Source organism: Balaenoptera musculus, chromosome 7 (assembly GCF_009873245.2).
Source record: "Balaenoptera musculus isolate JJ_BM4_2016_0621 chromosome 7, mBalMus1.pri.v3, whole genome shotgun sequence".
NCBI classification, from domain to species: domain Eukaryota; kingdom Metazoa; phylum Chordata; class Mammalia; order Artiodactyla; family Balaenopteridae; genus Balaenoptera; species Balaenoptera musculus.
The window spans coordinates 32,427,129-32,439,568 of NC_045791.1; the positions used below are offsets into that span (position 1 = coordinate 32,427,129).

Consider the following 12,440-nt stretch of genomic DNA (forward strand, 5'->3'; position numbering starts at 1 on the left):
TGTGATTGGCTTATCTCACTTAATGTCCCCAAGGTTCATATATGTTGTAGCACGTGTCTAAATTTCCTTCCTTTTTAAGGCTGAATAATATTCATTGTATGTATATACCACATTTTGTTTACCCATTCTGCATAGATGACTTGGACACTTGGGTTGCTTCCACGTTTCAGCTATTGAGAATAATGCTGCTATGAACATGGGTATACACATATCTGTTTGAGCCTCTGATTTCAATTGTTTGAGGTATATACCCAGAAATGGAATTGCTGGATCATATGGTAATCTATTTCTAACTTTTTGAGGAATGGCCATAATGTTTTCCATGGCAGCCACACCATTTTACATTCCAACCAACAGTGTATAACAGTTTCGATTTTTCCACATCTTCCTGAACACTTATTTTCTATTTTTTTTTTTTTTGATAAAAGCCTTCCTAATGGGTATGAAGTGGTATCTCATTGTGATTTTGATTTGCATTTCCCTAATGATGAGTGATGTTGAGCATCTTTTCATGTGCTTATTGGCCATTTGTGCATCTTTTTCAAAGAAAGTTCTTTTCAGGTCCTTTGCCCATTTTTAAACCATATTTTAAAATATTGTTGATTTGTAGGAGTTCTTTATATATTCTGGATATCAATCTCTTATCAGATATATGATTTGAAAATATTTTCTCCCATCCTGTGAGTTGCCTTTTCACTCTGTGGATAGTATTGTTTGATGCATAAAAGTTTATCATTTTGATATTGTTCAGTTTATCTATTTTCTCTTTTGTTGTCTGTGCTTTGGTGTTTCTTTTTAATTTTTTTGAATCCTACCTAGTCCATCTCCTTGATTAAGCCTTCTCAGCACCACTGAGCATTGTACCGCAGTACTGACTTGTTTCTAAGTTGCCTGAGGGTGATGACTTACTTTGCAATTTCCCCTCAAGTGGGGGACCATAGTCCCCTTGAGTTCACTTAATAAACCTAAATGTATATAGTGGCAGCAAATGTCATTTGTTCAATCAGTAGTTGATGGATGGATAGGTGGATGAATAAATGAAGAGTGAACCCAGGGACACACAGTCGGTTCTGTCTCACCACCCCAGGTTATCCATGTTCTGACCTTTTCAGACAAACCAGTGTGTGTGAGCTTCTAGGCATCCTCTGGTGGGCTCAGGGAAACTGGGGATTGGACTGCCCTCTCCAGTATATTGTGAAGTTGACAACTGAAGATTGTGGGTGTCTGAGCCAGAGAACTACTTAGGTGAAAATAGATGAACATGTAGCATTTGGGCCTTTTAAAACCTACTTTCACTGTATCTGAGGACAAGAAATAAAATTGGTACTGCTCACAATAGCTGACAAAAGTTTACTTCAGTAGCTGTGTCTTCTCAGCTAGGTGGAGAACCTCTATTCCCAGGTACACCTGCATTTAATCAACAGATGTGTTCCTGAAATTAACTGAGTAAATTACTTGTTTTACACTCATTTGTTCATAACATCATCATCATCATCATCATATCTAACTTTCAAAGGTTTATACCATACATGTGTCAGGCAGCATGCTAGGTGCTTTATAAGTATTATCTCTTCTAATTCCCTCAAAAACTCTATGAGATGATATCATTACTCCAATGATAGAGATGAGGAAACTGAGTCTTAAGGAAATTAAATACCTTGCCATGGGTCCTACATCTGTGCTGTTTATTATGTGCTAAATGCTAGAGACATAAAGATGAGGCAGATATCATTGCCCATGGAATTGCAGTGACAGAGGTGGACACAGGAGATAATGAGACAACAAGGAGGACCACCTACTCTCTGTCAGTGTTTAGTGAGTCAGGGAAGGCTTCCTAAGGAGGGAGGGCTCACTTAGGCCTCCTTCCTAAGGAGGGAGGGCTGAGCTGAGTCTTAGAGGAAAAGATAGCACTGGAAAGGGAGAGTGGACATCTAACTGTTCTGCCAGCCCTGCAAAATGCTATTCTTCTGGGACTGATGTCCCTCTTCTTTTGTGTAGCTTCCGACCATGAGATTCCTGCAGGATCTCACAAAGTCCTTGACTCTGATCGAGTTGTCTAGAGGTAGACACCAACCGAAGCCCAGGCCAATCACAGACTTGCCCTAGGGGTTTTCAAACGAAATCTCTGAACAAACATCTATCCTTATCTAATGGTAGAAATTGAAGAATGAACGCAGGGGCTGTTGGCAGCTGGGTTTCTTGACATGTTGAAGGGATGATCTAGAGGGAGAGTAAGGCCAATAAAAAGAGAGAACAGGGACCAGTGGTAGAGAGAGTCTTGGTAGTCTGCCTGTTCCCTGGCTTGGTTTTTCATCATTCCTTTAATAAGCCAGATCAATCTGTATTCTTCTTCTTTTCGTTTATTTATTTTTTATTTTTTAAATTCATCTTTATTGGAGTATAATCGCTTCACAATACTGTGTTAGTTTCTGTTGCACAACAAAGTGAATCAGCCATATGCATACACATGTCCTCATATCCCCTCCCTCTTGAGCCTCCCTCCCACCCTCCCTCCTTTAACTCAGTGGCTCCAGGTGGATTTCTATCAATCACTTTCCACTTCTATCACTTTCCACGGTAAGAGCCCTAATATACATACTTACTAATAGGCATGAATGCTTGACTCTGGGAGAGTAAATGCTTAAACAAAATACCAGAAGCAAGCAGAGCAAGCAAGAGGTGAATTTAAACGGAGGAAGCCGCAAGTAGTTTGGTGTTTGTCAGAGTGTAAACATCAAGACAAGAAGTGGCAAGAGATGAGGCTAATAAGTAGACAGAATCTAATCATGGGACCTGGATATATTTTGCAAAGTACTTTGGACTGGATCCTGTATATATTCTGTTCATTCTACAGGGTTATAAGTAGGCATTAGGCAGAGGTTCTGTAAACTGTACGATAATTAGTAGTAATTAAGAGGCTCTTAACCTGGGAGTCACAGACAGGCTTCAGCTGTCTCCAATCCCTCTCAAATAGCATGAAAAATCTGTGGGTGTGTACAGGTTTATTTGTCTTTGTTTTTGTTATGGAAGAGGTCCCTAACTTTCATCAGATATTAAAGGAGTCCCTGACCCAAAATATGTATGAACTGCTATCTATGTACAGGCATTTTCAGGAGTTACTGACTTCAAATATTCATGCAAATCTCATTGCCCCCCTCCCTCCAGTTTCCTCACGACGCTTAAGAACTGTTGAGCACAGAGAAAATGCTTCATAACTGTTTGGTTGGACACTGTCTTAAGAGGGGATTTTCCTTTGGGATCATGCAACGATGTAAAGAGATGATATAGACCTGGTTATTTATAGAGATTTTAACCGGGAATTCTGGATGTGACATCCATCCTGTTATTGACTTGGGCAGCCAGCCAAGACCTGCAGGCTCTCGGAGGTGTCACCCGGGGCACCAACCTTGTCCCCGAAAGCCAACTCTAAGCATCCTTGTCCTTCCACCCGCAGGTGCAACGACTACAAGTCCCAGGGCGCTTCGCTCTTGGAGCCCGGGCGAGGGCGGGGCGGATCTCCGCAGTGACGTCACCATCCCGGGGCGGACCGAGGGAGGACGGGGCGAAGGGGCGGGGCGGGGAGGCGGCGGGGCGGAGAGGCGCCGGAGCGCGCTGGTGCTGATGCAGGATGGCTGAGCTCGCAGGAGTCCGGGAGGTCTGAGCCGGGAGAGGCTTGCTCCCTGCGCATCGCCTCGTCCGCCCGCCGCGTGGTCCTGGGCAGGTGGGCCCGGGACGCAGCGCAGGGCCAGGTCAGGGCCAGGGAAGGCAGGTGTGCAGCCGGACGGGCCAAAGGTTGATAGACTGCCCACCTACCAGGTCTCGGAGCGGCGAGAGCTGCCCAGCCCGCCGAGTTCGCGATGACCTGCTGAGAAGCTTCGTCGGAGGCTGCGGGAGGCGGCCTCGCTGCGGGCGGTGCGGTTCTCGACCACCTCCCTAGTTGTGCGGAACCCCGTCCCCCCGCCCATCCCCGCGCCCCTTCCCTCTGCCGCCGGCAGAGATGGCGGATCCAGCCGAATGCAGCATCAAAGTGATGTGCCGGTTCCGGCCACTCAACGAAGCTGAGATCCTCCGCGGGGACAAATTCATCCCCAAATTTAAAGGCGATGAGACCGTGGTGATCGGGGTAAGTGGCTGGGAAGTATGACCTCCCCTGCTGTTTCGCGCCGCAGCCCCGACGCCCCAGATAAGGCAGAGATGCTCGGGCTACCCCTTCGGACATCCCCCCGGGGCTGCCCTCTAGGGTGGACTTGACGAGAAATCCCCTCCCCCCAACCCTGTATTTCCCCCCTGGGCCGGTGGAGGGTCGACTGGGGACCATGGGGCGGGCCCCAGGCGGCGGGGGTCGGGGTGGGGGGCGAGGAAGGGTTCGGCGCCGCCATTGTTATTGGGGTGCGGGCCCGAGTGGGCCCATTGTTCCCCGCCCTGGCCACACCGCGTGGGTAGTGTGTTCAGGTTACCCTCAAGCCCACGTGTAACCCACAAATGATTCCAGGCGTTGGTTCAATTTATCGAACACTTTGCCTCTTCTCACGAGCTTGGTGAAAGAAAAAAGGCACTGGAAAAATCCTAGCCTCGTCCGGGAGCTCCCACAGCTGTGCAGAATTGGCTCCCCGCGGCGTTCCTCCTTGCTCTGCACGCGGAAGGCGGGGGATGGGGGAAACACTGGTGGCCTTGGTGTCTCCTCCTGCTTCCTCTCAACCCAGGCTGCCCTGGCTTGGACCTCGGTTCCGACCCTTCCGCAATAGGGCGACCCCCACCTGGTGTCCGCAGACCCTCGGGTGTGCTTCACGCTGGGTGGAGAGGAGGCTGTGCGCCCACGTCTGTGGGGCTGGGGGTCCGGGGCGCAACCAAATAGCCTCTGTGCCCAAAGAAGTTACTTTGTGTGGCTGGGGTCCCCCCTCCCTCTTGGTCTCCCTTCCCACGTTACCCCTCCCCCCTTCCCTCACCTCCGCAGACTTGGCTCTATTTCTGCAGCGGGGCTGCTGGTGGGGGGAGGGAATACCATTGGGTTTTAGTTCTTAAAGGAATATGTCAAATGAAATAAGCCAGTCTCCCCCCGCTCCACCGCCCTTCCCCCTCCGCTGGCCCCAGCGTGTGTAGCTGACGGTGCCCTCTTTGTATGCGAGTCGCGTGGGGAGGGACCGAGTTAATGGGAGCCTCCCGATCCCTGCTGACACGTTCCTGGCAGCCTGCTCGAGGCTGCTGATGCAGCCTTCCCGGCCTCAGCATTGATGAAGTGATGTCATCCCGTTTACTGAGCATGCTCCGACTAACCCCCTCCCTCCTATTTCCCCCAGGGGCTGGTGTATTTAGGTCAAGTGATTGACAGGTGACAATTCACTTAGGGTCTCTGCCCGAGTCAGCCCGGCCTTTCTTAAGCAGCAGAGGCCGACATTTGCCGGCCCAAGCAGTCCCGGCATCTTCGCCAAGGTTGTGCCGCAGTCCCTGGTAAGGGACCCGGGGACTAGCAGGTGCTGGCTGAGCCGGAAGACAGGCGCTCTGCGCGCCAGGGGAACGGAGGCAAGGCTCTGGCCTCAGGGCTTCATCTTGTACCTGCCTTAGGGAGGCAGCTGCTCTTGACGTCCTCTTCTCTCCTCCCAGTTTTCACAGTCATCGGAAAACCGTGACCTCCAAATGCTATGGGGATGGTCGTTCACCCTGAGAGCTGACCTAAGAGGGCAGGAAAGAGGGGTTTTCTATCTGCTTAGTGTTAAATTGAAGAAAAGATGTATGCTACAATTATTGATGAGGAGGAAAATTCTATACTTCAAGGCAGACATGGGATAGTGACATATCTATGGCCAGTACATGGGGCAGATGGGGCAGAGGTGTTGGGATACACCTCTAAGCTAGGGTCAGCCTATAGTCTGATTTGCTATTTCCTGAGCCACGCTATGGTTTAGATAGGGTGGGAGTTACTGGGGACATCTAGTCCCTGCCCCTTGTCTTGTAACAATTTTTTAACAAATAATTGTGCAGCCCTAGAACATGTTCTGATGACCCTATTTTTTTCAGAGGTTTCAAAGAAAAGCTGAAGTTGTTTCTTCCCTTTTTCCTCCTTCTCCTTCTTCTCCTGCCCCTTCTCCTCCTTCTCCTTTTCCTTCTTCCTCTTCCTCTTCCTCCATCTTCTAAGGGTGATATATCAGGACTAATGAAGTGGAGTAATAAATCATCCCTTTGATCTGTGTGCAAGGCAGAGATCCTTAATCTTACAGTTACTCTTCTTTAATTTTGACACTACTATGAGTATATATTTAATTCCCGTCTACATATTCATGTTATTGAGTGAATAAAGTAAAACAAAGTCACCATATAAAAGAAGTATATTAAACAAAAGATTGTGGATGTGAATACACATGTAGCTCTTCAACTGTAAATTAACATTTTTGATCATCTTACTACAATCCTTTTTTAAAAAAATTTTATTTATTTATTAATTTTGGCTGCATTGGGTCTTCGTTGCTGCACACGGGCTCTCTCTAGGTGTGGCGAGCGGGGGCTACTCTTTGTTGCGGTGCGCGGGGTTCTCATTGCGGTGGCTTCTCGTTGCGGAGCACGGGCTCTAGGTGCGCAGCGTTCAGTAGTTGTGGCACGCAGCCTCAGTAGTTGTGGCACACGGGCTTAGCTGCTCCGTGGCATGTGGGATCTTCCCGGACCAGGGTTCGAACCCATGTTCCCTGCATTGGCAGGTGAATGCTTAACCACTGCGCCACCAGGGAAGTCCCTTACTATAATCCTTTAATACAACAGAGAGTTTTCAGTTTTCTTTAAGATAAATTTTCTTTGAAATAAAGCATTCATATAGAAAAGTGTTTTCATAAGTGTACAGCTTGATGATTTTTTTAAAATAAACACTCCCTTGTAACCACCTCTTCGACTAAGAAACAGACATTTTCAGGACTGCAGAATTCTCCCTAGTGTCCCTCCCAGTCACTGACTCCCTCTGCCTCAGGGTAACTACTGTTCTGACTTCTAATGCCATAGATTAGTTTAGTTTAGTTTTTTTTTTTTAAAGCTTTATCTACATAAAACCATACAGTATGTTCACTTCTGTGTGTGAGTTCTTGCGCTCAACATTACGCTTGTCAAATTCATCCATGTTGTGGTGTGTAGCTGCAGTTTGTTCATCCTCATTGTTCTGTAGTATCTCATTATATGAATATACCACAGTTTATTTATCTAGTAACTGTTTGGTAGTAACTGTTTGGATAGTTTCCACTTTGGGGCTCTTATGGATGGAGCTGCTATGAACACTGTTTTACACATCTTTCAGTGAGTGTGGTACAGAACAGAAGACTGCCAGATGCTGAAGGGTGCTGGGACTTCGGTTGGCATGTGCTAGGACCCTTCCCATTCCTAATTAATAATATGTAACTAAAGGAAGTGACAGTTCTGGCAGCCTGTATCACACTTTGTACACCAAGTAGAATGGCTCCCAAGTCAATTCAGTAGGAACCATCCCACATGGCTCAGTTGCAGGTGGAGACTGCCTTAGGTGGGCATTCCCTTCCTTGCTTGCAGGGACAGAGGTTGTGGGGATGACCAAAGAAGCCCAGAGCCATCCAGAAATGTCACCTTCACTCCCAAGAGAGATGAGTGAAGAATGAATTTCTGTGCAGTTATCTGTGAGTCCAAAATCAGAATCCCAGACATTCTATTTGTTTTTGAAACTGGGGTGATTTTATTTCCTTTAAAGTCTTGTTCATTTCTGGTGGAGATGTATGCTAAGAGGGAGATTTTGCAGGTGGAGTTCCTAGATTTTTCTTTTTTAAGAAATGTCCTGTCTTGGAGGGATTATCTCTACCATTCTTGCTTCCCCCCACCCCCACCCCAGATCCTGTGCAGAGCTTTCTTTCCCTGACTGCTCCGGCCACAATCTCTTCCCACTATGAACTCTTGTAGCATTTATTTTGTATGTGACCTCATGATTTTTTTGCCTTAGATTATTATAATTTTGATCATATGTTTAATGACATTGTAAGGCATGTGTAGAGACAAGGCCCATCCATGTTTTGCTTCTTTGTACTTCCCAGGGCCTTGCCCATAGAAGGCACTTAATAAATATTTATTGATCTCTTTGTTGAGTCTAGAAATCTTAACTCTGATGTATTTAACTGATTTCATGGACTTTTAATTGACTGTAGGCTGTCGGGGGTAGTTAAAAAAATAAGTTTAAAGAGATGTGCTATTCCTTTGAGCAGGCCTGGTAAGAGAGCATATAATACACTTAAATGTTATAAGAAAATTGGGAAAGAACTGTACCCAGCTTTGTTAAAAATTAGGAGCGCTAATGACATTCGTGGAGGGCGGGTCTAGGGACTCCATGTTAATTCTTCAGAGAAAAATATTGTATATACAGCATTTCTCAGAATACTCCTCCATTAGCTGCTAAAAATCCGCGCGAGTCATCCATTACTTTGAACTCTGCCTATTGGTTTTTTGTTTGTTTGTTTGTTTGTTTTTTAATTTTTTATTTATTTTTGGCTGCGTTGGGCCTTTGTTGCTGCAGGCAGGCTTTCTCTAGTTGTGGCGAGCGGGGGCTACTCTTCATTGCAGTGGCTTCTCTTGTTGCGCAGCACGGGCTCCAGAGCGCAGGCTCAGTAGTTGTGGCGCACGGGCTTGGTTGCTCCGTGGCATGTGGGACCTTCCCGGACCAGGGCTCGAACCTGTGTCCCCTGCACTGGCAGGCGGATTCTTAACCGCTGCGCCACCAGAGAAGCCCTGCCTATTGGTTTTGACGCATCTGTATTGATGGAACTCTGTCTTAGAGAGTTCTCAGTGAGGTTCTTTGAAATGGACTTATACCCTTCAGTTTTGGGCTTTCCTCTTGTTTGCAATCCTGGGAAAGCAGGTGTTGTTAACCATGGGTGCTTTCCCTGGGGCAATGTAAGTTTTGACTTGTTTGAAAGCCAAAGCAAAATATTAGCTATAAACCCTGAGCTGGCCTTCGGGTGGAAAGTGGCCTCAGGCTGTAGGAGCTTAGATTAGTTCTGGGCAGTGGATGGGCAGGGAAGGCAGGGGCCAGGACAGAGACCAAATTCCAAGCCTGAGTTATCGTTGTGGAGATTATGGGCTGAAGATGTGAAGAAATATGGCTAGAACTTTTCTTTTTGTCCATAGCAATGGTCTTTTAAAGCAAGAATATTTTCCTTTAAAATTTATACAGAGTAAAGTCACTTTTTTTGGTGTGTAGTTCTATTGTAGGGGTGTGAAAAATACATAGAGCTGTGTAGCTATGCTGTATTAGTTTTCTGTTGCTGCTGTAACAAATTACAACAAATTTAAAGGCTTAAAATGATACAAGTTTATTATCACACAGCTTCCATAGGTCATGTGGACAAAGGATGTCGCCTGCCATTGATGGTGCACCCTGAGGGGAATTCAGGACAGAGAAAAACAGAATACTGGACCTAGATAGTTAAGATGCATATCAAAGGAATGTTTTCCTTAGCCCACACTCTTTCATCTTCCCATACATAGAAAAGCACTAAAATCATTAACTTGAGATGTCTGTTTGTTGTGATTAGCAGTAATCTTTTGATGTTACACTACATAGTTTTGTTTTGTTTTGTTTTTTTCCCCTGCAAAAACTCCTGTATATCCCGGCTCCTCCCTTACCTCTTTGGAACAGTCCCTCAGAGCTATCTGGGAGGCTGCCATCCTGGGCTATAGTCCTCAGTAAATGCCCTAAATAAAACATATTTCTCAGCTTTTAGGTTGTGCTTTTTTTTTTTTTCAGTCGACAATCAGAAGTCTATCAAGTCAGCTGGTTTCTCTGTTTAGAGTCTCACAAGGTCAAGACCAAGGTGTTGTCAGGGCCATGTTCTTTTCTGGAGGGTCTGGGAGAAAATTCATTTCTTTGCTCATTCAGGTTGTTGGCAGAATTCAGTTTCTTGTGGTTGTAGGACTGAGGTCCCCATCCCCTTGCTGGCTGTAAGCCTGGGCTGTTCTTAGCTTCTAGAGGCCACTCGCAGGTCCTGGCCCCATGGCCCCCTTCCTCTACCTTAGGAGCCAGCAGTGGGTTGATTCTCTCTCATGCTTCAAATTTCTCCTGCCTCTTCTTCCATGGCTTGTCTCTCTCACTGACTCCTCTGCCTCCCTCTTCCACTTTTCAGGGCCCACTTGGTTACAGTGAGCCCAGCCAGATAATCTGGGATAATCTCCCTGATATAAGGGCAGCTGATTAGCAATCTTAATTCCATCTGCAAAGTTCCTTTTATCCTGTAACTTTCACATATTCACAGATTCCAGGGATAAGTGTGGACATCTTTTGAGCCATTATTCTGCCTCCACATACCATACTCAAGATACAAAACAATTTCATCACTCCAAAAAAAAAAAAAAGTCCTCATGCCCCTCCTCTGTAATCAAACCTTCTCCCCTCTCTTAACCCCTGGCAACCATTTATCTGTTCTTCCTCTGTATAGTTTTTGCCTTTTCCAAATTGTATATATAAAAATGGAATCATAAACTTAAGTATCTTTTTGAGCTTGGGTCCTTTGAGGTTTAGGTTGATGTTGCATGTATCAATACTTCATTCCTTTTTATTGCTTAGTGGTATTCCTTTATACAAGTTTGTCACAGTTTGTTTATCCATTCACCTGTTGAAGGACATTTGTGTTGTTTCCAATCTGGCATGATTATGAATAAAGCTGTTATAAACCTTTGAATATAGGTTCTCGTGTGAGTATAAATTTTTTATTTCTCTTGGGTAAACACCCAGGAGTGGGATTACTACAATAGATCATATTGTAACTATATGTTTAACTCTAAGAAATTGCCAGTTTTCCAAAGTGGTTGTACCATTTTGTGTTCCCACCTAAAAGCGGTAACATTTTAAGCCAGACTTTTAAAGAATGTATTCAGTCACTGTGTCTATTGAATACTAACAGTAGTGTTTAGTAGTGTCAAGATATATCAGTCCTTCATTCTCTTGTGCCCTAAATTCAGAGATGTTTACATGAGATGTTACATGTTTAGGTGACTTAGTGGTTTCCTGCAAACCTACCCTCTGAAACCCTGGAATGAGTGAACACAGGAGAGTAGCTATAATCTGGCAAGTGTCACTGGAGGCCACTCATGTTGGTGGTGAGCACACAGTCAATGCAACGTAAATGACTGGGGTTGGTAGAGGCAGCGGGGAGAGTCAGACAGAACGGAGTGTGGATTCACTAGCTCTCTGTGGGGCATTTTTCAAGTTGCTTAGCTTTCCTGGGCCTCAGTTTGGTCATATTTAAGGTGGAGATAATTACTTATCTCACAGGGTCGTTGGGATGAAATGAAGTGGTCAAAACAGGGTCTAGCACAGAGAAAATGCTCAATAAGTGCTAATTATCTCCCACGTTTCCTATTCCCCTTTTAATTTTCCTCATTTTCAGAATTAGCCTTGCCCCCCAGAATTACTGCCCTTAACTCTGGCTAGCTCCTGAAAACCCTTCTTGCATCCTCATTTCCTAGGAACTGGTTCACCCCATTCTGCTTGGAATAGCCACTCTTTTCCTCTTACCTGTGGAATTCCTAACCATTGGAAGGCAGAGCTCAGGTTCCATTTACTCATAGACTATATCAGCTGTTCCTATTATCTGCAATGATCACACATAGGTGTGTGCACGCGCATGGGCGTGTATATCCTCCTCATGTAAATTGCAAGCTTCTGAGAAGCAGGAGCTGTTGTTTTACGTCTTTGTCCCCTTTACTGTCATTTTCTTGTTGCTTAGTAAGTGTATCTTTTTTTTTAAATTTTATTTATTTATTTAGTTAGTTAGTTTTTTGGCTGTGTTGGGTCTTCGTTTCTGTGCGAGGGCTTTCTCTAGTTGCGGCGAGCGGGGGCCACTCTTCATCGCGGTGCGCGGGCCTCTCACTGTCGCGGCCTCTCTTGTTGTGGAGCACAGGCTCCAGATGTGCAGGCTCAGTAGTTGTGGCTCACGGTCTCAGCTGCTCCGCGGCATGTGGGATCTTCCCAGACCAGGGTTCGAACCTGTGTCCCATGCATTGGCAGGCAGATTCTCAACCACTGCGCCACCAGGGAAGCCCCCTAGTAAGTGTATCTTGATTGACAGTTCTGTCTTCCCCTGTTCCCTGCCTGGAATCAAGTCTCCCTAAATGCCAATTTCTGCATTTCTTTAAATAACTTGGGCATCACTGGGGATTTCCCTCTGCTTCCACCTGTGCTTGTTTGGCCTAACTCCCCTGTTTAATGACAGTGTTTTGCATCCTTGGCTTTTCTCCTCCCTTCAGAATAGGAAACCTCCCCCACCTTTGGGCTCCCTTTAGTACCGGCCTCAGGTTTCTCACCCGTGTCTACTTGTTACACAAGCAAAAACAAAACTACATCCTCCCTAATGGTTTCTCTTGAGTTAAAAAAAAAAAAAAAAAAAAAAGCTCCCTGACAGATCCAATTTCACCTGATTTCTCTCAGGTTTTCCATAGAGTCCTATTTT

At 45.7% G+C, this 12,440-nt stretch overlaps 1 protein-coding gene across 1 annotated transcript in view; it reads left to right on the top strand.

Annotated features, from left to right (window-relative positions):
• The first annotated feature begins 3,562 nt into the window (after window positions 1–3,562).
• KIF5C (kinesin family member 5C) overlaps window positions 3,563–12,440 on the top strand; it is a 151,010-nt gene continuing 142,132 nt past the window's right edge. Inside the window, exon 1 of the mRNA XM_036859061.1 lies at window positions 3,563–4,123. Coding sequence (XP_036714956.1) covers window positions 3,998–4,123 — 126 coding nt within the window. The 5' untranslated portion in view covers window positions 3,563–3,997. The remainder of the gene's footprint in view (window positions 4,124–12,440) is intronic.